Source organism: Mobula hypostoma, chromosome 16 (assembly GCF_963921235.1).
Source record: "Mobula hypostoma chromosome 16, sMobHyp1.1, whole genome shotgun sequence".
NCBI lineage: Eukaryota > Metazoa > Chordata > Chondrichthyes > Myliobatiformes > Myliobatidae > Mobula > Mobula hypostoma.
The window spans coordinates 53,792,644-53,820,238 of NC_086112.1; the positions used below are offsets into that span (position 1 = coordinate 53,792,644).

General features: G+C 41.9%; 1 protein-coding gene across 1 annotated transcript in view; it reads right to left on the reverse strand.

Moving 5' to 3' along the window:
* slc12a2 (solute carrier family 12 member 2) overlaps nt 1–26,401 on the reverse strand; it is a 207,767-nt gene extending 181,366 nt beyond the window's left edge. The window contains exon 1 of the mRNA XM_063068955.1: nt 25,429–26,401. Within this exon, the coding sequence (XP_062925025.1) occupies nt 25,429–26,094 (666 nt within the window). The 5' untranslated portion in view covers nt 26,095–26,401. The remainder of the gene's footprint in view (nt 1–25,428) is intronic.
* Nucleotides 26,402–27,595: the final 1,194 nt, after the last annotated feature.

Genomic DNA, 27,595 nt, shown 5'->3' on the forward strand with positions numbered 1-27,595 from the left:
AATATGTAAATTATGCCTGTGAATTATGCCAGTAAATTATGCAATAAGTCCAGGACCAGCCTATTGGCTCAGGGTATCTGACCCTCCAAGGGAGGAGTTGTAAAGTTTGATGGCCACAGGCAGGAATGACTTCCTATGACGCTCTGTGTTGCATCTCGGTGGAATGAGTCTCTGGCTGAATGTACTCCTGTGCCCAAACAGTACATTATATAGTGGATGGGAGACATTGTCCAAGATGGCATGCAACTTGGACAGCATCCTCTTTTCAGACACCACCGCCAGAGAGTCCAGTTCCATCCCCACAACATCACTGGCCTTACGAATGAGTTTGTTGATTCTGTTGGTGTCTGCTACCCTCAGCCTGCTGCCCCAGCACACAACAGCAAACATGATCGCACTGGCCACCACAGATTCGTAGAACATCCTCAGCATCATCCGGCAGATGTTAAAGGACCTCAATCTCCTCAGGAAATAGCCACAGCTCTGACCCTTCTTGTAGACAGCCTCAGTGTTCTTTGACCAGTCCAGTTTATTGTCAATTCGTATCCCCAGGTATTTGTAATCCTCCACCATGTCCACACTGACCCCCTGGATGGAAACAGGGGTCACCGGTACCTTAACTCTCCTCAGGGCTACCACCAGCTCCTTAGTCTTTTTCACATTAAGCTGCAGATAATTCTGCTCACACCATGTGACAAAGTTTCCTACCGTAGCCCTGTACTCAGCCTCATCTCCCTTGCTGATGCATCCAACTATGGCAGAGTCATCTGAAACTTCTGAAGATGACAAGACTCTGTGCAGTAGTTGAAGTCCGAGGTGTAAATGGTGAAGAGAAGTGAGAGATGTTGTACTTTGGGAGGTTCAATGAAAAGAAATATACAATAATCATTACAGCCTTAACAACAGCGAAGTACAGAAGGATCTTGAGATCAGAGTCCATAGATCACAAAGTATCTATGGAATATGGTGGTAAAAAAGCCACATGCCCTTGATTGATGAGGGTACAAAAGTAAGGGAATCATGCTGCAGCGATACAAAACTTTAGTCAGACCACAGAGTATTTGTACAGTTCTAGTTGTCCCAATATAGGAGGTGGAGAGTGTGGAAAGGGTGCAAAAGGGGTCTACCAGGACACTGCATGGCCTAGAAGGAATGAGCTACAAGGTTGGACAAAGTTGGGTTGTTCTCCCTGAAGCCTTGGAGACTGAGGGGAGATGTGATAGATGTTCATAAAATTATGAGAGGCATAAATAGGACAGAGTCAGAATTTTTACCCTGGAGTGAAATACAAAACACAAAAGGACATGCTTTTAAGGTTAGAGCAAGGAAGGGAGAGAGATTAAGGCAGAAGAGGTTTTTTAAAAAATGAACAGAGTGATAAGTGTCTGAAATATGCTAAGGGTGGCAGTGCAAGCAGGCAATTTGATGCCATTTACAAGAGTTTTAGATAGACATACACAAATCAAAGAAATGGAGAAATATGGATGATACTGTAGAGGACATTTAGTATAAATTGCCATCAAGAACAAAACAACATCATGGGCTAAATGCCCTTCACAGTGCTGTATTGCTTTATATTCTAACAGACCTCCTTCAACAGGAGATAATTCCTCCATAGCTTTGAGAGTATCACGGATTTGAATTCCAAGATCTCTGCTTAATGTGCCTTGGTGCCTACCATTTACTCTTAAAAAAAACACAACAGGTACAGTGACTTATAATAGTGTTCAACCCCCAACCCTTTATTCATATAAATGAATATTCAACCAGGGATGTTGATCAATTTAACTGATTTTTTATTTGCAAATCACATGCTCTTTTTCCACAGTAGAGCCCAAAAACAGAAAATTGTAAAGAATGAACTAAAAATTCAAAAACTGAAATGTCAGCAATTCAAAGGTATTCAATCGCCTTTTGTTCAGTACTTAGTTCAACCACGCCTCACAATTATTACAGCAACTAATCTTTTTTTTGGATAAGTCTCTATCAGCTTTGCATAACATGATAGAGCAAGACTTGCCCAATCCTCCTTGAAAAATTGTTCAACCTGTGCCAGGTTAATTGGGGAGCGGCAGTGGACAGCAATCCTGAGATTTTACCAGAGATGCTCAATGGTTTCAATAGTTTCCTTTAATAATCAGAGACCTGTATAAAACATACATCCTGATTTTTTTTTCTTCACAGAAGACAGCAGAGTGCCCTAAAAATGGTAGTAAAACATTAGATCCTCAAAGCCCCCACTACTCCACCTCCCCATGCACAAGCAGCAGCAAAGCAACAACCCTCCCCCTTCCCACCGTTCAAGAAAAAGCATCAGCACATTCCACTCAAGTAAGCAATAGCAAAGCCCCACCGAGACCATGATGTGCAGTACAACAAAAAATAATCGTTCACCAAAATAATCTGAAGTACCACAGGCTCTCTTCCCCCCCAATAAAGGGACTCTGACTAGCTCACTCAAGGACATCAATTTTCTTCATTTGTAGCCACTCCATGGTTGCTCCGGCAGTGTGCTTTGTGCAGTTGTTCTGCTGAAAGACAAACTTTCTCTCCAGTTTAAGCTTTCTGACACAGGCTAGTAGGTTTTTAATCTAGGATCTCTCTGTATTTAGCAGCATTCATTTTCCCCATCAATCCTGACCAGATTTCCAGTCCCTGCTACTGAAAAGCAATCCCATAGCATGAAGCTACCTCTACTATACTTTACAATAGGGATAGTGTTACCTAGCTGATGCACAATATTAGATTTATGTCACACATACCGCTTAGTGTTGAAGTCAAGTTTCACTTTAGTGTCACCTAACCACAAGATCTTCTGCCACATCTTTACAGTACTAAGCAAGGGGCATTACAGGAAGGGATATGCTTTTATTTTTAAAAAAAAACAAAAATGCCAGGGCTTTTTCCTTGCCATTCTTCCATAGGTACCTCTTTTTTTTGCCAAGGCCTTAGAGATTGGAAATGAAGTTCATTGCTCCACAGATGCAGCCAGACTTCAGCAGCTCACTGAGAGTGACTGTTGGCATCATAATGGCTTCTTACAAGTGCCATTCATCTCCAGTGACCAAGTTTAGAGGAGCCACCTGACCTATGCAGTGTGGCTGTGGTTTCATATTTTTCCCAACTTTTTCCACAATGGACGTCACTAAGCTCTGCGTTATGTTCAGTGTCCTTGAGATAGTCTTGTACCCTTCCCCAGATTTATCTTTCTCTATTAACATTTTTCTGACTTGTCTTGAATGCTTGTCTTCATTTTGCTTTGGTCTGTTAAAAATCTACCATACTGTTAGACCTTACAGAGAAAAGAGGCATTCATTCTTATGAATTCATAGAAAATCGGAAGACCAGCTTTTTTCCAACATCAAGGTGGGTGAATTGGTAAGGTAATACGTAGTACAGGTCGATCTCCACTAATCCGGCACCATTGGGACCTGAGAAGTGCCGGATTAGTGAAAATGCCGAATTACATTAAGCAATAGCTAACCGCCTCATCATACCTTTAAAATATCATGTAAATCAGTACAGGTCCACAATCCCTTATCCAAAATCCTTGGGGCCAGTTGCATTTCAGAATTTTTCGGATTTCAAACCCCGCCCCCGCCCCCCCCATACCAAAAAACATGTATGCTGAAGTCCCTTATTTAACCTGTATCAGTATGGTGGACTTTAAGACCCAGCAGTGCACCAAACCTACACACATCCTCCCGTATATTTTAAATCTTCTCTAGATTACTTATAATACCTAATGCAATGTAAATGTTATGTAAATAATTGTTATACTGTATTCTTTAGGGAAGAATGACAAGAAGAAATTTTATTTCCAACAAAAACATTCACTAAAACATAAAAATACAGCTTCAAATGAACCGAATCAAACACATGGTAAATGACTTATTGGAATAGATGTAGAATGTCACTATCACTATAAAACTACAGTAACTTGTTTTTCTGTTTATTTAAATCATATACAGTGGTAGTTTCGGCATTATTTCCTTCAGTAAGCGGCCTCACACACACACACACCACAATCAAGTTTCTGCAATAACTCCACTTCCTGCGTTATTGATAGAGAAGATTCCTTCTCTTTTTCTCATTGTTACCCATAGGGGTATCGGCAGCTCTTTTTGACATTTTCACAGTGAAATTAAACACAAAGTCAACAGTGAACACAAAATATCAGCAAACAGCAAATGCACGTGTAACCAATACGAGCGCTGAGCCACAACTGATGTCTGGCGGCCTCTGCTAGCGCTACTACATCACATCTGAGTGACGTCAGCTGTTGGCAAAAAAAAAAATTTGGTTTTCGGAACCTTTTGGATTTCAGAATTTTGGATAAAGGAATGTGCACCTGTACAAGTTAGATAATAATGAAACAGAAATATTAAATGAGTAGCAAGTGAAATTTTAATAAAGTAATATACTGTACAGGCACAGATAAGAAAGGGTACAGGTAAATGTACGGAAATTAACTTGTACAGAAAAGTTGAGCACTTCCGCTTCTAAAGTGAGATGTTTAATACACCTTGTGACAAGAATACACATAAATTAAGATGTTTGCTGGCCTGGGCTAGCAACAGTGGCATCAGCAGTTGGTCTGCCACCTGTCCTCAGGGGAGGGAGAGATAAGGAACAAAGAAGCAGCATTTGGAGATGTTAATGAAGGAGCCATAGGTCTGGGTATTGTCTAGAGCGGCTCCCCCTTTGAACCCTGAACTGTTTGAAGTGATGGACAGGTGATCTGGAGATGTGTAATGAAGGGACGGGAGAGAGAGCTGTCTGGAGCGGCTCCCCCCTTTGAACCCTGAACTGTTTGAAGTGATGGACAGGCGATACCCCAGCAGGGGGATAAAAAGGGACAGGTTCGCTAAGGCAGGACACACACGACACCCAAGGTAACGAGACCCTGGAAGCGGTGCGCCTCTCACAAGTCGGTGGGAAGTATCGGGCCATAAACGCACAGGGTGGAAAGGTACGATCAGCGGGAACCCGGTGTGTGTCCACCCTCGCTTGGGTGCCGGGTTCACTGCAGAGGATCGACCTCATCTGGAGGAGGGGTCACAGTCAGTGACCTCAGGTGACATCACAAAGGACCCGTCCAAAAGCTGCTTGTGAGCAATATTGCAGGTCTGTGAGTGGAAGCCGTTCTGAATGATCAGTCGTTCTCTCTCTCCCTCCCCCGGCATTGTCCATCGCCATGGCAACGATTACTGCGAACTGAACTAAATTGGACTGAACTTTGTGTCACTTTGAAATTGGTTATTTACCCCTAGACAACGATAGAGCTTGATTGATGCTGTTATCTTAATTCTGTGCACATGTGTGTTTATCATTGCTGAACTGTTGCATTTATTATCCTTTCAATTACTGTGTTGCTTGTTTCTTTAATAAAACTTTCTTAGTTCTAGTAATCCAGACTCCAACTGAGTGATCCATTTCTGCTGGTTTGGCAACCCAGTTATGGGGTACGTAATAACCTTCAGGCAAAGTTACATGTCTGCAAGTGTGAGGTTGTCAGGGTCATCAACATCTTCATCTTGAAAAATGAGTGAAGCATCAGGAACTGGTGCTGAAACTGGCACAACAGTTTCTTCAAAAACTGCAGATGCTGGTGGCAGCACATCTGGGTGAGCAGAAGTTGATGACATTGCATTTTGAAGAGTTAGCTCCCCTCTTGCACTTTTTCTAGCAATTTTTTTTAACACATCTTCCAAGGTAAGCTGTTTCATATATTTTGGTCTCTCTCTGATTAGCTTATCCTGCAGCATATAAACACTCATTATTTCTTGCTCAGTTATAAATCCTTTCAGCAATTCACCTGTCAACTTAATTAGCCTATCAATAGGAAATCTCTCTGCTACAACTTCCTCATCTTCATCACTGCCTTCTCCTCCAATATCTTCCTTCTCTGGATGTAAAACCATCTGCACAATTTCCAAGTCAGTATAATGATGAACAGTAAGCTCATCCTCATCTATATTCATCCATTCTTCAACATTGTCATCATTGAACCTTGATGCAAGATCCGTGGCAGCAGGATTAGTTAGCCCTTGAGCAAAAGAAAGCAGTTCACATATTATCTCTTTTTCCTTGGAAACTCTAAAGCCTGTAAAGTCATTTCCAGTGTCTTCACCAGGTGCAGACTCAAACATTGAACCTGGCCAACGATTCTTCAGTGTACAGCCTAGCAAGGTCACACGATCTCTCGATGCCTGATACCCTGTCGGTGATTCTGCATCTGCTGTTGTTAGTGTTCTTCTTGGTGTACATCTCCAACGCGAACAGTCTCATCAGCATTGTACACCTGCTCGGGGCTTAATTTTTCTGTCGGAGACTAACTTGGCGAACTCATCAACAAACTCTGCTGCCGCTTCCTTGTCTGCTGAATGTTTTTCACCACACACAGCACGGAACTGTAAACCATGACGCTGCTTGAACCAATGAAGCCAGCCTTCACTATAGTCACACTCATAATCTAGTCCTAGTTCTTCATGAAACACTTTCGCTTGTTCCTTCACCATACCTCCAGATAGTTCAACACTTTCACTTACACGAAGATTAAACCATGTTATCAGCACTTTATCTATTTCCGAACTTCTTCCGTCTTTCATTGTTTTTCTTACACACAGCTGTTTCTTTCAGCCACTGTCAGCAAAAAAAAATGTAGCAGTTTTTCTTTCTGTTTCTCTATATTGTACACTGCGGAAGAGCCAGTGTTGTAACACTTGCACAAGCTTTTCACCGATACACCACTGTCCAGTTTTTTTCAAGAGTTCAACCTTATCTTTAGCGGATAATATGCTATCTTTTCGCTTCACAGCACGAGGTGCATTTCCTTTACTCACTGGGGCCATATCTGAGCCTAAAAAAGAGCCAATGATATTAATAAATGCAGGAAAACAAGGAGGAATCGCCTGTCTGTGCTTACAAGAGTGCACCAACACGTGAACAGATCTAGCGCAACCAAAACAATGCGCAGATTGGTACGGTGGCCTGGGAAATTCGAAATTACAGTTGCGCGGAAAATTTGAAATCAGTGCCAGATTATCGAAGGAACCAGATTACAGGTAGTCGGATTAGTGATGGTCGACTGTACTGCACCGGAGGAAAGTTAGCGCAATGATTACAATGGCATGAATATTTCTCCCCGCTTTACAATTTTGGTTTTTAATTTTTAGTAAACTGATGACAAGTTTTAGAATTCTTCTTTTGATTTGACATGACGTACACTTGAGTAGATCAGCTCAAAAAATGCTACTTCAATACATTTTAAATTTGGAAAGTGAGACAGTAAAATGTGAAAATAGTTGTGGGGGCTGAGTACTTTTTTCAAGGGTGCTGAAAGCAGCATACAACATCATCTTTATGGATCAAAGCATGAATCCCCAGAGTTGGGACATCATCTTGCAATGTTGTTTAGCCTATGGTAGTTGCATTACAGCTCTAATTGCAAAATTATAGGAAGGATGTCATTGCACGAGAGAGCATGGTGGGGGAGGGGAGCACTGGGATCAGATTTATTATAATCTTATATGATGTGAAATTTATGGTTTTGCAGCACCAATGCAATGACAAAGATAGAATTACTATAAATAATGCAAAAAAAAAGGAATTAAGAGGTAGTTCTCATGGATCATTCAGAAATCTAATGGTGCAGGGAAGAAGCTGCTCCGGAATCAACAAGCAACAGACAATTTTGAAAATCCTGGGAGTTTACCAATGGTGAGGGAATGGTGGAAGTCCTTCAATATCAGACATGCCATCAACATTGATGAATCCTGGAAAGAGGTCAGGTCTTCCACTCTCAAAGGAGCATGGAAATCAATTTGGGCTGAGTGTGTGCACACCCTCAAGGGGTTTCCTGCCTCTACTGCAGCTGTCCAGGATTGTGTGGCCCTGAGCCGTAAGATTGGTGGGGAAGGATTCTCAGATCTTGAGACTGCTGACGTGGTAAAACTCCTGGATTCTCATGATGTGAGAATTAAGTGTGGATGGCCTTCTGCGTTTAACTCAGACATGAAGGTGATAACGATGAAGAAGAAAGTCTCCAGTTGCAGGTCAAGGATTTTACTGTGAAGTAACAGGCAGAATTTTTTTTAAAGGTTGCGGAACACTTGGCACAAATGGCGATGGACATGGACCCAAGTTTAGAACGGAGTCAGCATTTCAGTCTTTCCCTACAGTCAAGCCTTCTTCTCTACAAGAAAATTTATGCTAAAAACAAAATGCTGCTAAGCAAACAACCCTCACCACTTTCTTCAAACCAGTGTCATCTCCTGCTGCCAGCAGTGCTGAGAATTCTGTGAGTCTTCCTTCACCCCTTGCTGCCCTTGATGATCCTGACGACACACAACCATCCACCTCATCCAGGTAAAGCTGCCCGACACCACAACAACCACTCATCTCCCGGAGCGAACACACCCACCACTGTTGGTGAGTACTAGTATGTTAGTCTTCTATGATCTATTACGTTGAATATTACCTTAAATTGAGGAAATATAATACCAATGTTGCCTTGTGGTACTGCTTTTGTGTTATATTGGTATGAAAATGTGAATAAATTACAGATAAAACATATTCAGGAAGCCCTCCAGAACACATCCCTATTTTCTCCATTTAACTAATTATTCACATGATGCGTCGACTGCGAGGAACGTATCCCCCACATATAACGAGAATAGGGTTATGTTCAAGGTTACAAACTCACCTGTGCAGGAGCTGATGAAGCTAGTGACAGCCTTGGCATATTCATCGAGATCCAAAAATGATTCTCTGAATATAGTGAAGTGCACAGACTCAAAGCAGTCCTGCAAATACTCCTCCACCCCCCATGACAATACCTTAGCAGTCCTCACCACTGGTGCTACAGTCTTCAGTCTCTGCCTAAACACTGGGAATAGAAGCATAGTCAGGAGATTGAACAAGCTAGACGCACGGGACAGCACCGTGAGCATTCTTGATGGTAGTGTAACAATAAGCAAGTGTGTTGGCTCCTCTGGCTCTGCAAGTGACATGTCAGTGATAGTTTGTCAGACTTCTGACAAATATTTCTCAGATTGGAATTATGGGGAACGATTGAATTTCGTGGAAGGAAGGAGGCCAAGGGCTTAGCTGGCAGAGGCTTATAAAAGTATAGAAAGCATAGATATGACAATATTTTTTGTTATGATCAAATATTTAGATAAAGGTTTGGGTTTAATAAGAGAAAAGTGTTTTAAAGGACAAGGGATAAGGAAGTGTCTGATAGTTGGAATTTGCTGCCAGAAGTGGTGGAATAAGATGTGTTTAAGAGATATATAGATAGCTGAATAAGCAAGGCACAGAAGGATACCAATGCCATTTTTCCATGTTTATGTCATTGCACAGAGTCTGGCATACAAATGGCGGGCCAGGGAGCCTGCTTTTGATTACTATGATTTTACAAATATCCACCTATAAATGAACTCTATGTGCAGACCCTCAAGAAAATAAACACAGCAATTTATCCAGCCAAACAGATGAATCAGCAACTTGGATTCATTTCCTTAGAGTTACCCTATATTAAATATAGCTCCAGTGCCAATTACAATTTCAAACAATACATGCTGTGGCCATGTGACCCAACAGCTGACCCACAATGACTACAACAAAATTCAAATGCAACCTAAAACATACCCATTATACACGCTTCCCCATTTAAAACAAGAACATGCAAAAAGCTCAAAAATTCTATTCTAATTTACGAGTTGCAAATTATTTCAGCACTTCATGCAAACAAGATTTATGCCCAACTGCAAAGCAAATTTGGGTTATACTATATAATGACATCATTTCAAATACACAAGAAACTGGAGATGCTGGAATCTGGAACAATAAAACCAAATGCTATAGGAAGTTGGCAGGCCAGTCAGCATCTGCAAAGGGAAATGGACAGTCAACATTTTGAGTCAAAACTCTTCATGTGGACTGGTTTCAACTAGTCATTCCTTTATCAGCTTATCCAGTAATCCACTCACTTGCTCAGAACACATTCATGTGTGCATGTTCAAATTTTATATTTATCTATTACTTAAAAATACAATATGGAATCAGCTCTTCGGGATATTCAAGCTGTGCTGTCAGCAAACCACTGATTTAACCCAGCCTGATCATGGGACAATTTACAATGACCAATTAACTTACTAACCAGTATGTCTTTGGCCTGTGGGAGCAAACTGGAGCACTCAGAGGAAACCCACATGTTCATGGGGAGAACAGACAAACTATTCACAGATGTCAGAATTGAACTTCAAAGTTTGACACCCCCAAGCTGTAACGGCGTTGCGCTAACCACTACACTATTGTGGTATATAAACAGAATATATTTAATGCTTTTATTATGTTATATATAAAATCTCACTAATATACTGATTGTAGATTCATCTAAAGGTCAATTAAGTATAAAGTTGCAACATTTTATGGGAAGACGTAATAGAGACAAAAGCAGAAATGCAGCAATCCAAATTTGACTAAATAAAACTAAACATTTGAATTCTACAGAAAATGAATACTGTACACAGATAACATCACTTTCACAAGTGTCCTCCCATAGACTCTAGTGCTCCGACAAACTTAAGTCACAATGATCATTTCACCAGGGACGCATTTAAGTGTGGTGAAAAAGCTTGATTTTAGATTTTCTGCTTGATTTTAAAATATAGGTATTCCTATAACCTCGTACCGCTATAATTCATGGTCTGCTTTTACTACTAAAATATTCTACTTCACCAGAAACTTAGAAATTCTTATTGAGGTTGGGGAAAAAAGATTGAAAACATCAAGGAATAAGGAGACAACAGGAATTCTGCAGATGCTGGAAATTCAAGCAACATACATCAAAGTTGCTGGTGAACACAGCAGGCCAAGCAGCATCTATAGGAAGAGGCGCAGTCGACGTTTCAGGCCGAGACCCTTCGTCAGGACTAACTGAAGGAAGAGTGAGTAAGGGATTTGAAAGCTGGAGGGGGAGGGGGAGATGCAAAATGATAGGAGAAGACAGGAGGGGGAGGGATAGAGCCGAGAGCTGGACAGGTGATAGGCAAAAGGGGATACGAGAGGATCATGGGACAGGAGGTCCGGGAAGAAAGACGGGGGGGGGGTGACCCAGAGGATGGGCAAGAGGTATATTCAGAGGGAGAAAAAGGAGAGTGAGAGAAAGAATGTGTGCATAAAAATGAGTAACAGATGGGGTACGAGGGGGAGGTGGGGCCTTAGCGGAAGTTAGAGAAGTCGATGTTCATGCCATCAGGTTGGAGGCTACCCAGACGGAATATAAGGTGTTGTTCCTCCAACCTGAGTGTGGCTTCATCTTTACAGTAGAGGAGGCCGTGGATAGACATGTCAGAATGGGAATGGGATGTGGAATTAAAATGTGTGGCCACTGGGAGATCCTGCTTTCTCTGGCGGACAGAGCGTAGATGTTCAGCAAAGCGGTCTCCCAGTCTGCGTCGGGTCTCACCAATATATAAAAGGCCACATCGGGAGCACCGGACGCAGTATATCACCCCAGTCGACTCACAGGTGAAGTGATGCCTCACCTGGAAGGACTGTTTGGGGCCCTGAATGGTGGTAAGGGAGGAAGTGTAAGGGCATGTGTAGCACTTGTTCCGCTTACACGGATAAGTGCCAGCAGGGAGATCAGTGGGGAGGGATGGGGGGGACGAATGGACAAGGGAATTGTGTAGGGAGCGATCCCTGCGGAATGCAGAGAGAGGGGGGGAGGGAAAGATGTGCTTAGTGGTGGGATCCCGTTGGAGGTGGCGGAAGTTACGGAGAATAATATGTTGGACCCGGAGGCTGGTGGGGTGGTAGGTGAGGACCAGGGGAATCCTATTCCTAGGGGGGTGGTGGGAGGATGGAGTGAGAGCAGATGTACGTGAAATGGGGGAGATGCGTTTAAGAGCAGAGTTGATAGTGGAGGAAGGGAAGCCCCTTTCTTTAAAAAAATGAAGACATCTCCCTCGTCCTAGAATGAAAAGCCTCATCCTGAGAGCAGATGCGGCGGAGACGGAGGAATTGCAAGAAGGGGATGGCGTTTTTGCAAGAGACAGGGTGGGAAGAGGAATAGTCCAGATAGCTGTGAGAGTCAGTAGGCTTATAGTAGACATCAGTGGATAAGCTGTCTCCAGAGACAGAAAGATCTAGAAAGGGGAGGGAGGTGTCGGAAATGGACCAGGTAAACTTGAGGGCAGGGTGAAAGTTGGAGGCAAAGTTAATAAAGTCAACGAGTTCTGCATGCGTGCAGGAAGCAGCGCCAATGCAGTCGTCGATGTAGCGAAGGAAAAGTGGGGGACAGATACCAGAATAGGCACGGAACATAGATTGTTCCACAAACCCAACAAAAAGGCAGGCATAGCTAGGACCCATATGGGTGCCCATAGCTACACCTTTAGTTTGGAGGAAATGGGAGGAGCAAAAGGAGAAATTATTAAGAGTAAGGACCAATTCCGCTAGACGGAGCAGAGTGGTGGTAGAGGGGAACTGATTAGGTCTGGAATCCAAAAAGCGTAGAGCTTTGAGACCTTCCTGATGGGGGATGGAAGTATATAAGGACTGGACATCCATGGTGAAAATAAAGCGGTGGGGGCCAGGGAACTTAAAATCATCGAAAAGTTTAAGAGCGTGAGAAGTGTCACGAACATAGGTCGGAAGGGATTGAACAAGGGGTGATAAAACAGTGTCGAGGTATGCAGAAACGAGTTCGGTGGGGCAGGAGCAAGCTGAGACAATAGGTCGGCCAGGACAGGCAGGTTTGTGGATCTTTGGTAGGAGGTAGAAACGGGAAGTGCGGGGTGTGGGAACTATAAGGTTGGTAGCAGTGGATGGGAGATCCCCTGAGCGGATAAAGTTGGTGATGGTGTGGGAGACAATGGCCTGGTGCTCCTTAGTGGGGTCACGATCGAGGGGTATATAAGAGGAGGTATCCGCGAGTTGTCGCTGCGCCTCGGCAAGGTAGAGGTCAGTACGCCAGACTACAACAGCACCCCCCTTATCAGCGGGTTTAATAATAAGGTTAGGATTAGTGCGGAGGGAGTGGAGAGCAGAGCATTCCGAAGGAGTGAGGTTGGAATGGGGACAAGGTGCGGTGAAGTCGAGACGGTTGATGTCCCGTTGGCAGTTAGCAATAAAGAGATCCAGAGCAGGCAGAAGGAATAAGGAGAAGTATTGACCATTAGCGTCCCTCTGAATATACCTCTTGCCCATCCTCTGGGTCAACCCCCCCCCTGTCTTTCTTCCCGGACCTCCTGTCCCATGATCCTCTCATATCCCCTTTTGCCTATCACCTGTCCAGCTCTCGGCTCTATCCCTCCCCCTCCTGTCTTCTCCTATCATTTTGGATCTCCCCCCTCCCCCTCCAACTTTCAAATCCCTTACTCACTCTTCCTTCAGTTAGTCCTGACGAAGGGTCTCGGCCTGAAACGTCGACTGCACCTCTTTCTATAGATGCTGCTTGGCCTGCTGCGTTCACCAGCAACTTTGATGTATGTTTTTTGAAAAAGGGGGAGATGTGATGCAATGGGGAAAAAACGAGAACAGTTGCATGAAGTTGTAGAATATTCAGTGTTCTTGCATAATGTTCTAAAGTGCCTAAATGGAAGGTGGCGGCTTTCTAGTTTACACTGAACATCACCACAGCAGAGGAAAAGGCTACACAGACAAACAAATTAAAGCAAAGATAACTGAGTATTAAAGTGGCATCTATTTATATACATTCGCAAAACAAAAAAGACTTTAAAGCTACTATAATCTTATATTTGAAGTTCAAAATAAAAGAAAATCAGTAAGCCAAAAGGCTACTTGTGGAGGATTAATACTTACAAAACAGTACTCTCTGAGAAGAAAAATGTCAATGTTTGAATAATGCAGGGTGGAAATTGGCTTATGGCACCTATACCAAGGCACAGTAGAACAAACAGTCTTTCATACAGATCAATTCATTGCAACAGTACACTAAGGTAGTACAAGGTAAAACAATAACAGAAAGCAAAATAAAGTATTACAGTTACAGATAAAGTACAGTGCAAGTACAAGATCATAAGGTAGATTGTCAGGTGATCATCTTAGTACACTGGGAAATTGTTCAATAGTGTTAAAATGATGGGACCAGGTCCTTGAGCCTGGTGGCACATACTTTAAGACATTTGCACTTTCTGTCCTATTGGAGCTGGGACGAGGAGAGAAGAGAGAATATTGCGAACGCGTTGGGTCTTGGATCATGTTGGATGCTTTACCAAGGCAACAGGAAGTGTAAACCTAGTTGGAGGGCGGTTTCTATGATGTAGTTTCATGCATTCACAGCCAGAGCAGTTGCCATACCAAGTTGCGACACATCCTGATCAGGTGCTTTTTATGATGCATCTACAAAAATTAAGGGTCAAAGGGCACATCGCAAAGTTCTTTAGCTTCTTGGAGTAGGAAGAGGCTGAGGAGGCAGCCTAGAAGGGCACCACTGTTGAGGAGAACTGTGACATGTGTAGATGCCACCCTGATTGATTGTGGTCTGCTGGTCAGGAAGTCAAGAACCTAGATGCCAAGAAAGGTGTTGAGTCCCAGATCCTGGAATATGGAGAGCAGTTTGGTTACAATCAATAGCATTGAAGGCAGAGCTGGAGTCAATAAACAACAGCTTGACATGGGTGTCTATGTAAAATGGCCAAGAGATTTGAAACAGTGATCATCTATTTCCCTCCATAGAAGCTGCTTGACAGAGCTGGGAGGAATTCAGCAGTTTTTTCAAAACTCCAAATTCCAACATATTTAGCCTTATTAAAATAAAATGAAATTTATTCTAAAGATAACAGATTTTTGTGTGACTTCAAACCACAACAGATCTGAACTGAGTTCTTACAACAAAAATAAAAAAACATTTATCTTAACAAGACTGAGATAAAAAAAACCTCAGAATAGTCAACAATATTTTAAGGTACATTAATTATATCACATTGAGCAACAGAATTCAGATTATGCTTGAGATCTCAACTGAAAGTATCATGCAAGAGAAATGGTCACAAAAATACAAAATGTCAAGTTCACATCATTAACTAAAAGAAAATAAACACCAAAATGAAAAAATATAGGGGAGTATCAGATTAATTCAGTTATCTGCTAAACTCAAAAAGTCCTCTGTGTGATTCTGGTATTTTAACAAGTTTTAAAATAACTTGAGCCCAATTTATAGCCTCACCAATTTAAAAAGGAAAATTACATCCTCAAAAGGAAATCAGTATTACCATTAACAGTTGTGATTATTCCAAAATCTAGTAGGTTCACCATACAAATCAGCTTAATTTCAATCCAAATTCTACCCAATTCCCAAACATGAACTCATTCAAATTTACATTCAATGTAGGTCAAGCTTTTTATTATAAATAATATTTTCATTGCTGGAAGTAGGATATTCACGTTTCTTATTCACCCTTCATCATACAAAAGGAGGTAATCTAGAAAGAGCTTATATTAACTTTTTAGGACCTTGGCATACATGGCAAGGCCAGCATTAACTGCCTATTTCTATACTACCCACAAAATAAGTGACTAACTTAATCAAATCAAAAGGTATTTTAGAGCCAATAGCACATATATGCCAGGCTGGATAAAGTTTAATTTCAAATTTCAAAGTAAATTATCAAAGTACATATCTGTCACCATATACAACCCTGAGATTCATTTTCTTTGGGCATTCACAGTAAATACAAGAAACACAGTAGAATCGGTGAAGGACCGCACCCAACAGGATGGGCAAACTAATGTGCAAAAGGCAACAAACTGCAAATATAAAAAGAAATAATCATAATAAATTAGCAATAAATATTGAAGACACAAGATGGGACAATTTAAAATGACCCATTAATCTACCACGATCAGGTTTAAGCCAAGGTTAAATTGGGGGTGGCTAGGTGGCACAGCTCAAAGGGCCTATTCCATGCTTTATCTAAATAAAGAAAATGGGGAGTTTTTAAAACTCAAGATAATTTTTTTTTTAAATAGCATTGGGTCATATCACAAATGAATTAGCAATTCCAGGAACACTGGGATTGATTGTCCAGACCTCTGGGACATGAATGTGGTGAGGAACTACAAGTACCTGATCATGCACCTGGATGACAGACTTGAGTGGAGCACCAACAGAGGCTGTGTACAAGGGCCAGAGTCACCTCTATTTCCTGAGGAGACTGAGGTCCTTTGAAGGATGTAGGCCTATCCTTCACATGTTCTACCAGTCTGTTACCACCAGTACAATCTTCTATGCAGTGGTGTGCTAGGGCAATGGCATCAACACGAGTGATGCCAACAGGCTCAATAAACTGATTAGAAAGGCTGGCTCTGTTACAGGGCTCAAACTGGACACACTGGAGGCTGTGGTAAAAACAAGGACCCTGTGGAAAATCCTGGCAATTCTGGCCAATGCTTCTCACCCACTATGCTATCTTGGCTAAACAGAGGAGCACTTTTAGTGATAGACCCAAGACAAATGCACTGCTCCAAAGAGTACTATGAGGTCATTCTTACCCTCAGCCATTAGGCACTACAATGAGTCAACCTATAGCCGGGAAAGTGATGATCTCCTGCTGTTAGACTGTTTGTGGTAACTTATCTTTATTCGTTTTACTTCTCTTGTAATATTTATACCTGTGCACTGGCAATGCTACTATGACACTGTAATTTCCTTTGTGATCCGTCTCTCCAGGTAATCCCAGACAACCTTGATGATATTTGATCAGGGCTCTGCAGAGGCCATACCATCTGTTGCAGAACTCCTTGTTCTTCTTTTCACTGAAAATAGTTCTTATGGCCTTGGCCTTGAACTTGGTGTCACTGTCCTGCTGCAAAATGAAGTTGGCACCAATCGTGATGGATGTTTGTACTTCTCAGCACTGAGGATTCCATTAATTCTGACCAGATCACCAACTCTATTTGCAGAAATGCAACCCCAAACTTGAAGGGAAACTCCCATCTTGCTTCACTGTTAGCTACAGATACTCATCCTTGTAGCATTCTTCAGCTCTTCTACAAACTGAATCTTGTTTGGGCCAAAAATTTCAAATTTTGACTCCTCAGCCCAGAGCACTTGCTGCCAAAAAGCCATTCCTCCGAAGTGGAAACAAAGCCAGGAGACTCACCTATGCACAAAAACACAAGGACTGGGGTGCTGAACAATAGCAACTAGTGCTCTCTAAAATTTATCACTGGTTGGAAGTTCGCACATGTCTGGAAGCTGAGGCCTGAAGGTTAAACCTATGATTGGCAAATCCTGGGGGCAAAGTCCAAATTTGGAGAGCCGATGTCTGCGAGTCTGCGGCCAAGAACTAGAGACCCGTAAGCAGGTTGGAGGCCTATCTGCATGCGAATTGGTGGGTGGGAGTGCAGGGAAGGAAAGGGGCTTGTTTTGCTCCCCATATCATGTTTTGCTGGGCTTCTGAACATAGTGGGCATCCTATGCAGGTACCAGAATATGTGCCACAAATTTTGGATGCTGGTTGCCAATTCAAACAATGCAGTTCACTACGTGTTTCAATGTATGCAAGATAAATAAATCTGAATCTGGTCAACTCTTGAGCTTCAATTGTGTACTTTTTACATGAATGACCTCAAGGAAAGTACACTGCACAAGGTTTCCAAATTTGCCAATGATACAAAAATAGGTGTCAGGACATGTTATGATAATACTGTGGTTCAGCTACAGCATATAGATGGATAGAGTGGACAAAAAGATTGTCAAATGGAGTTTAAAGTGATGAAATAAGGTCATGTACATTGGCAAGAGAAAACAAAAAGTAATTATCTAAATAGAAACTACAATTGAGTGAGTACAGGGGAGATCTAGATGTTCTAGTGCACAAATCACAAAGAGCTAACAAGTGGGTCCAAATCGTAATTAGCAAAGCAAATGCCATTTGCATCTTTATTGTAGAAAGGTTGAAGTTTTAAAAGTAAGAGTTTGAGTTTGTAATTGCACAAGGTTTCATTGAGGCCACACCCAGAATACTGTGCAGTTTTAGTCTCCTTACCTAATAAACAAGATGATGTAATAACACAGGAGGCAGTCTAAAGGATATTCATCAGGTTAAGTCTTTGGACGCAAGGGCCATCTTGCCAACAATGACTGAATAGCCTGGGCCTGTATTCCTTGGACGTAAGTACAATGTGACCTCATTCAAACATGCAAGGTCCTGACATGTTGGGATATTTATTATTCAGTGAGTCTTAAAACAGGAGCACATGACAAGGAGCTGTCAGTTAACAGAGGTGTACAGAAATTTCTTCTGCTCTCGACTTCCCTGCCCAGAGAACATGAAAGCCTGCAGGTGGATCACAGAAATGTGGACAAATATTTAATTGATAGAGTAATAGACAGACGTGAAGAAATGGCACAGAAGAGTGAGGTCAGTATGAATGAGCCATATTATTAAATGTCAGGCTCAATCTTAAAGGGTCTTATGGACTAACTCATGCTCTTATTTGCCTATGTTCTTGTAGTGAATCACTAGATACACCCTACCTCGTTATATGCATCTTCAGACTATGCGGATTCACAGTTATGTGAGGAACCTATTTCTACCAACGTCTCCTTATATGCATCCAAAATTCACAGTTATGCGAGGAGCACTGCCTTCCCGCCAATACAAGTCAGGTGCACACACTTCACAATTTCACTCCCACCACTCTCACATTGGTTTTGGCAAGGTATGGTGCGCGATTTTAAACTTTTGTTGGTTTTACCTATGGTGCAGTGACTTTGTGCTTGAAATATTTAACTATGCCTCCTACGCGTTCAAGGTCCTGTCCTGGGCCATCAGCCGAGCAGCAGAGAATCGCTTTAACACTTGAAAAAAATTTGGGAATTATAAACAGCGCAGCATCAGCTGAAGGTAACACAGCTCTGGGATGCTACTGCCGGGAACAGAATCTTGCCTTAAAAGTTCTTTTGTTGCTTGACAATGCGCCAGCCCATCCTAAACATTTGGACAGCATTCATCCTAACATAACAGTGCATTTCCTGCCGCCTAACACAACATCGCTGATTCAACCACTCGACCTGTGTGATCCACATTCAAGGCGTGATTTTTTTTTAAAAAACGGTGAACTATCTCTCAGATGCTGCAAGCAACAGATGATTTTGAAAATCCCAGGAGTTTACCAATGGTGAGGGAATGGTGGAAGTCGGAACACTTGGCACAAATGGCAATGGACACGGACCCAAATTTAGAATGGAGTCAGCATTTCAGTTGCTCCCTGCCATCGACTCTTCTTCCCTACAGGCAAATTTATGCTGAAAAACAAAATGCTGCCAAGCAAACAACCCTCACCACTTTATTCAAATTGCTGTAATCTTCTGCTGCCGGCAGTTCTAAGAGTTCTGTGAGTCTTCCTTCACCCCTTGCTGTGCTTGATATTATCCTGACAACCACAACCATCCACCTCATCCATGTAAAGCTGCCCAACACCACAACAACCACTCATCTCCCAGAGCGAACACACCTGCCACTGTTGGTGAGTACTGTACACCAGAGGATGTTAACTTTCTGTGATTTATTACATTGAATATTACCTTAAATTGATTAAATATAATACAAATGTCTTGTAGTATTGCTTTTGTGTCATATTGGTATGAAAATGTGAATAAATTACAAATAAAACATATTTAGGAAGCCCTCTGGAACACGTCCCTATTTTCTTCATTTAAATAATTATTCACATTATGCAATTTCACATTACACGTCAACTTCGAGGAACGTATCCCCCGCATATAATGAGGATAGGGTGTACATTAATTATCCTCAATGATGCTACCTGGCCTGCTGAATATTGAGTATTGTTTCTATTTCACATTTCTAACGCACAATAAATTTCTTACTTCAATATTCAATAAGAAAGACAGAGCTTGTGAGATAATTCACAGTGAAAATCATTCAATTGGTATGCAAAGACTAAGAGAAGCCACTGCTGGTAATGCTCTACCAATTAGTGAAATGGGTTTAGCCATTGAGGCCAGAAGCAAGGGAAATTCCAGCAGATGGAACACCAAAGCAAGTAGTTTCTCTCTCCCACCTGCACCTTTCTTCAGCTGAGCTGCCACTATGTGACATCTTGATGCCTTTGTCACCATCAGACAACATATACACAATTATGGTGCCTGCACCTTTTCCCCTGCAAAGTTTCACTCATCCAATCATTCATAACAGTTTTTATCTGCACAAGTCTCAAAGTTATTTTCCTTGAATTTAGATCACCTGCACTAACTTTTGCGATACTGATCGAAACAGAGAATTGTAGTGAGATATTAAGTGCGCAATCCAGGAGTTACATGACCTCAAGCACAAAGCATTCTCGGACTGGAAACTCTACCGATGTCTTCCAGGTAAATAATGAATTGTACAGGCCTCCGACAACCTAGGACTATAATGAACAGATGGTGTAGGAAAGTGTAGGAGATCTACACTCCTAGAAGTGCTGGGTGCCATTATAGTATAGTGTTCAGTGCAACGCTATTATAACTCAGGGTATTCCAGAGCTCAGAGTTCAATTCCAGCGCCATCTGTAGGAAGTCTGTACGTTCTCCCACTAACTCTATGGTTTGCTCCAGTTTCCTCCCATAGTCTAAAGACACCAGTTGGTTGTAATTGGTCATTGTAAATTGCTCTGTGATTAGGCCAGTGTTAAACAGGTGGGTTGCTGTACAGTAAGGATCATTGGGCTGGTAGGGCCTGCCCACACTGTATCTCTAAATAATAAATAATCCAGCAACTCGTTGATAGTTTTGAGATGCAGTCAAGACCACCCAAGCAAGGTCTAAGTCTAGGCCCAGCCTGCCAAGAACTGAAGCACTCCGGATTAGGGAGATTCAGTGTCCACAGGAAGGAATATGGCAAAATTCTTGCACGTCCTCAGACAGAAAAGTGTAATTAGGCAATCTATGAACAAACTGGGAAGCAATAAGCCCACAGGTATTTGAATGTTTCCATGCTGGAGATCTAAAACTACACAGATAAATCCAACACACTAGTGGACCTCAGATGACACAATAGCCACCATCTTAAAGAAGGAAACTTGCTATGTGTCACTTCATGACCAAAAGATTGCTTACTGAATTACTGTATAGAATTCAATGTGAAGGCCCAACAGTTGTTATCTTTACCACCTGACATCATCAGGGGGAGAAAAAAAGATGGGCCATTGTTCATTGTATTTTCATTCCACCGAGGGCTTTTAAAATTAATTGCAGGTCAGAATATCCTCCTTAAATACAACAGCCCTCAGAAATTAGTCTATATCATGCAACTGCCATATTGGAACGTACAAGCCACGATCTCAACCAAAGGATCCACAGAGATTATCCTAATGCAAAACGAATTCAAGCAAGAACACCATTATGCTATACCCAAATAACTATCTTAAAACACTTTGTTGTGACATGCAGAACTTCAGTGTGTATATATATCACAAAAACATTATACCATCTATCAAATTATCCATCTGTCAGGCACCTTCTTCTCTACCACTTCCTGCTAAATTTGCACATCCCCATTTGTCACTACAAAACCCATAGCTTGATAGCTTGCTATCATGCTTCAACTCCAAGAGATTGTCCAAAAATAATATAGTGAGAAAAATTAACCTTTAAAAATGAAATTGTCAACTTTACCCAACACATCAAGTTTAATGAACTTGCAAAACCCGAGCACAAGGTTGCCAGAATTTTTGTAGTGTTATTCCTTACAATAGATTTTTGTTTTAAAAAAATGCTTCTTTACTTTTTCCATTGAAGTCTATTTTTAAAGTTGCTACCCATTTGAAAAGTACTTGCCAGTCATCCGAGGTCCAACAGGTTTTTATTAACAAGAACATGCTTTTGGAAGCTTTAGGCCATATGAATGCTCTTAATGTTCTTAACTTTTTCAGTTTGAAATTTAAAAAAACAATTAATTAACATCTTATGATACTAGTCTATCACTTCAGTTTACCAAAAACAAACATGCTTTATATTTTTTTCCTAAATCAGTCAAGTAAGGAAAATGACTGTCATGTGAATGCTCCCATTGCTTTTAAACAGCAGAGAACAGGGACAATAGAATCTGTGCATGCATTGTTATCATTATGTTTTTTTTACCACAAATGCCTGAAAACTATAAACCAAGGATGAAAGAAAGTCTCCACAGATGAGGTTCCTTTTTGTAGACACTATTTCTGTGCATCTAAACTGCCTTCAGGGACTGAAAATTTTATTGTTTATAAAAACAAGTCTGTATTACAGCTGGGAACTCAATTGCCACAAGGTCAACTGCTATCAACTGTGAATCTTTCTATCAGTGCGTAGTGGAACAACATACATGAGACAGGAATTAGCAGCATTTATAGAGTTATGCATCTGTAAAAAAACATTACTTTTGGGGGGGGGGGAATCACAAATTGTCCATTGACACTATGTTGCTATTGATATTTCCAACATTAAAGGTGATGCAGTATTAATAAATGTTTAGCAATGGGATGCCAAAAATGATCATATCCATTTGAAAAGAAATGACAAATTCACTTGGTGATAAATATACTGTGCAATACAAAGTGGCACCAGATGGACAAAGTTTACAATTCATATCTACACCAAGAACTGACATTGTGAGTAGTGGTGCTTGGTGTTTAAGACTTTCAAATTACAATAGTATTTGATTTGGTAGTGTCTGATCTCCATCCCTTCATTAGCTAAGGTTTGGGAGTACAAAGATTACCTTTTGCATAGTCCTTTCTGACCACTTTGAATACACGGTTCTATATAAATGAGTAAAAGCACAATCAAAAAGATTTCTGAAATCCACAACAAGGCACAGACTTGACATCTCTAGGAGCTTGCATTGTAATATTGCCAATAATTAACCAGAATAACAACATTTTCATAGCAATAGCAACAACAGGTCATTTTTTAAACTTTCTATTAAAAAGACATTTCTTAATTAATGGAAAGCAAGGAGACTGAAAGGGAACTAAGTAACAGTCTACTGACTACTGCTTATTTATCAGCTCTTCACCCCGATCATGTATCCAGCGTAAGAGAAAAATCAAGGACATGCATTCAATGTTCATTCACAACCTTCCTCGTATCAAAGCTGGTTTTCTAACACGAACAATATTTTTTTTTAAAAAGTAACCTAAACATCAGGAAAGCTACCCATGTCCTACCCTTTCAAACAATGATAGAAAAAAAAATTAGAACTACCTTCTATGCTGTAAAGGAGTACAAAGCATATACCAAATGAGTTACTGCCAAGGAAAGGAGCACCTACATTTCTCTGCAATGCAGTAGTGTAACCATGATTATGGCTACTTTTGTCCTCTTGTTAAACAGGATACAAAGTCAAACAACCAGGGTCACTCTCCATTCAAGACATCCACGGGCACAACATAAATATGAAGAGCAAGAAGGTGCAAGTAGCATTTCTGGGTGACAACGGCGCTGGCTCCAAATATCATTGTTATTATAATGCTATGTACACAAATATACTTGTCATATTTTCTTTAAAACACATTTATTCTAACTGCTTAAAATATAGCAATAATCAAAGATAGATTTAAATACATAATGTTATTGTTTGCTATTTCCAAAAATGCAATGTGTATGATCTTTTCATTATTCAAGTGACAACCACATTACCAGGGAGTTGCATTGCAGGAAAATGGGTAGTATCACGACTCTCTGTAATGTGAACCCATGTTATCTGTACACGCATCAAAAAAATGCAAATTGAAAAATTAATTTACTTTGCCCCCCCCACCACAATTTCCACAAGTGTGAATTTTATTCTCTATCTCAACTTTTTTGGACAGCAACATACAACTTCTGCAAAGGCAAATTTCTGTAACACAGGCATCATCTCTAGGTAAATTTGCAATCAGAGGCATACTAGCGTACTAGCCAGTTATCCAAACATAACATGTGTCTGTGCATTCAAAATGTATGATACATTATTTGGTTCTCCAGGTGTTTTGGGCACAGCTCAGTGACATACTAATTCTTACAAGGGAATGAAAGAATTCCCTCCTTTGGGTTCAGAATAAGAAGTAGTAAAGCTTCTTGAAAGTAGATGGAATGCTAAAATTGTACGTGTGTTTGATTATAAAGAAAGAGGCACACATAGCCATCATGTTTTTCCAAAGACTACTCTCTTTGGTTTCCTAGAAATAGCCCTTACCAAATAGCAACCCTGGGTGCAAGTAAGATGCCAATGCAGCATCATTTCAAACAAACCTTGATAGATAATGATAGAATGGGAAAATGGGTAACATAGAATCCAGAATATTAATGGTCAAATGGAATTCTAACACTTCATATTCATAACTCAACCACATTAAGTGAAATTCTAGTCTTTAGTGAAGGTCATTCTGACTTCTGATCGAATTTAGAAAAGAAACTTCCAACAATAACCCCTGGCATGGATGGTGTTCAAGTGCATATTGAAAGTTTTATTACTCCGAGCTGCCCACAAAAAAGGTACAGAAAGCAGAAAGGAACAAAAAATATTCACCCTATAAAATATTACACTAACATCACATTAATCTCTGAAAAAAAAGGGAGAGTGAAATCATTTTTTGACCATCACTTGCTCACAACATCTGGAAACCACTTCATCATTACTCAAGGTTTCCTACAGAAAAGTAAGCATGCCTTTTCCTGGTTGAAATTAAACCTAAGGATTATGACTGGGTGAAAATAACATTCTTAGAACAGAATTGCCCGAAAATCTGCTGTTACGGTGCAATTATTTTGGCACCCATGAGGGATCAATGAAAAAAATCTTCCATGAACACGTTTCTTTCAAACTACAATCATCTGTAAATGAAAATAAGCAATGTAAACATGCCAGCCCAACTCACCCCTTGATACTATTTCCTTCTACACAAGTCCTGAGGCAGGGTCACCAAGGGACACATGGACTATCCTTCTGCCTCCTCAGATGCTGCTTAATCTACCAAATTCGAGTTCCTCCAGCATTATTTTGCTCCAGAACCAAATATCTAAATTCTCGTGTCTCAAACTTCGGTTTATCATCCCATTGTATGAGATGTATTCATACACAATTCCCAATAAACGTGGACAAATAGATGCACTTCTTCAAAAGTAGAGATTTAACTATACTATTTAAAATATAAATCAGTCCCAGTTCTCCATCCTATTACTCAGTTTGACCGAAGGTACAGTTTACCTCTGTCAATGAGCAATGGGGGGGGGGTGAGAAGAAGGGGGAGAGGGCATATCACTTCACCTTGAAAGATCTTGGGACATCATCAACAACTTCGCATACCATTTTTAATGGAATGTATAATACACGAGTCTTGCTGATTTCCGTACAAAGCTTCTAACAGCCGACAAGATGCAAAACTGAATGCAAATAAATTGCTGTAGAAGAGATAGATACGTACCTTCTCGAGCTCATCGTGCAGCTCGGCCAGGCTGGGTCTGATCAGCTTCTCCCCCAGTTGGGCTACCGTGTTGCGGTAGTGGTCGATTCTGGGCACCGCGTCGATGGTGTTATGCCCGAAGGTCCTGAGATAGTAGGTGTTACTGTGCGTGTCGTAGTAGTGGTGAGCGCTGGTGCCTGATGAGTGCAGACTACCCTCGCTGAGCATGGTATCGCCGTTCTGCGGGTAGCCGTTCATGGCTTCACTAGCTGTCGGCTGCCCGTAGGAACACGACGCCGAGGAAGTGGCGCCGGTGACGGCAGAGGTGGCTCCCGGCTCGCCCGAGCCCGGCTCCACGAAATTGACACGGAATCGTCCCTTGGCCTCTTCGGCGTCCGTGGCGGGGGGTAGCGACGACTCGACCGGGTTCGGGGCCGCGGCGCCACCATCCCTCCCGTCCTTGGTGCCGGGAGGCGGTGGCGGCGGCTGACCGGCAGCGGCATCGGCATCGGCGGGCGGGCTCCGACCCTTCTGGTCGTCGCCGGTGCCTCCTCCTCCCGCCTCGGTCACCAGGTCGACCTGGAAGCGGCTCTGACTCGCCACGGGTCGGAGCGGCGCTGCGGGCTGCTGCTGCGGCGGCGGCTCCCCCCCGGGCTCCGTGCCGACCTGGGGCTGCTCACCCTCCATTCTCACCCCGCTATCAAACGGATTAAAAGTAACCAAACACCGACTTCTCCCCGGCTCCCTTGGGTCGCTGCTCCCGGTTCCCCCGCTCCCGACCGGTCAGGGCCGGCGACCACAGCCGCCGGTCATCAATGGCGAGGGTGGCCAAGCGCCGCTCGCATGGCCACGTCTAGCTGAATGAAGCAAGTGAAGCGGTATATTTGTTTCCTTCCTTGTGCCTCTACCCTTTCCGTTCTGCTGGGCTGTTGAGCTTTCTTTTATCTGACGCCGCGCCGGGCGGGCTGCCGCCACCGCTCCTCCCACTGGAGGCTGCCGACTACGGCGAGGGTGCTGCTGCTGGAGACGCTCAGTAAACATCGCGAGAGAGAGAGCGACCGCCTTCACCGCTGCGCTGCCTTTCGCTAGTATACATACATATATCGTTCTTTCCATAGATGCTGCCAGGTCTGCAGAATCTCTTAAATACCTCCAAGGGCAGCCTAGTGCTTTATCTCCCAAGTTCGTGTCATGAGAAACGCAAAACATCTATGAAAACTCAACGTCAAGCTTACGATACCCTGCTGATAATGGAACTGGTGTGTTTACTAGAAGGCTGTTAAAGCACAAGAGAAAATCGTGCTGCATTAGGACTCAAATCTTCAATAAGACCAATGCGTATAAGGAAAAAAATACGAACAGGTGAGGATAAGAAAAAGTGGGAGATTAGAGAGGGTAAAGTAAAATCAAATGCGATGCATGGAAACTACAATGGGAAAATCAAATGGTATTTGGTGAATAAATAGACCAGTCATAAATTTGTCTTTCGAGGGAAAAAAAAGTGCCTGCCACAGATGTGTTAGGTTAGGATGTCAGTGTTTGCACCTCCATGCTCCCAACCCAAATTTCTTTCAGGTATTAGGGCACTTCCTATCCTCCTGCATGAACAGCACCTTAAAGAGAACAAACTGTTCTTAAGTAAACTTGAGGAATTCTGCAGATGCTGGAAATTCAAGCAACACATATCAAAGTTGCTGGTGAACGCAGCAGGCCAGGCAGCATCTCTAGGAAGAGGTGCAGTCGACGTTTCGGGCCGAGACCTTTCATCAGGACTAACTGAAGGAAGGAGGAACCAAAAACTGTTCTTACGCCAATTTTCACACTACTGCATAGTCAACTGCATTAGAAATCAGGGCAGAAGTGCAATTTAAATTAGAAATGATTGAGAATGTACATGAAAGCCATACAAAATTGCAATTGAAAAACGTGCTGCAGAGTTCTGGGCAGAGTAGCGACTATTATCAATGGTTGTCTTTTGCAAATGTTACTATGTTTAAGCTATTCAGAATCAGGTTTATTATCACCAGCATGTGACGTAAAATTTGTTAACTTAGCAGCAGCAGTTCAATGCAATACATAATCTAGCAGAGAGAAAAAAATAATAAATAAAATAAAACATAATAATAATAACTAAACAAGTAAATCAATTACATATATTGAATAGATTTAAAAAGCTTGCAAAAACAGA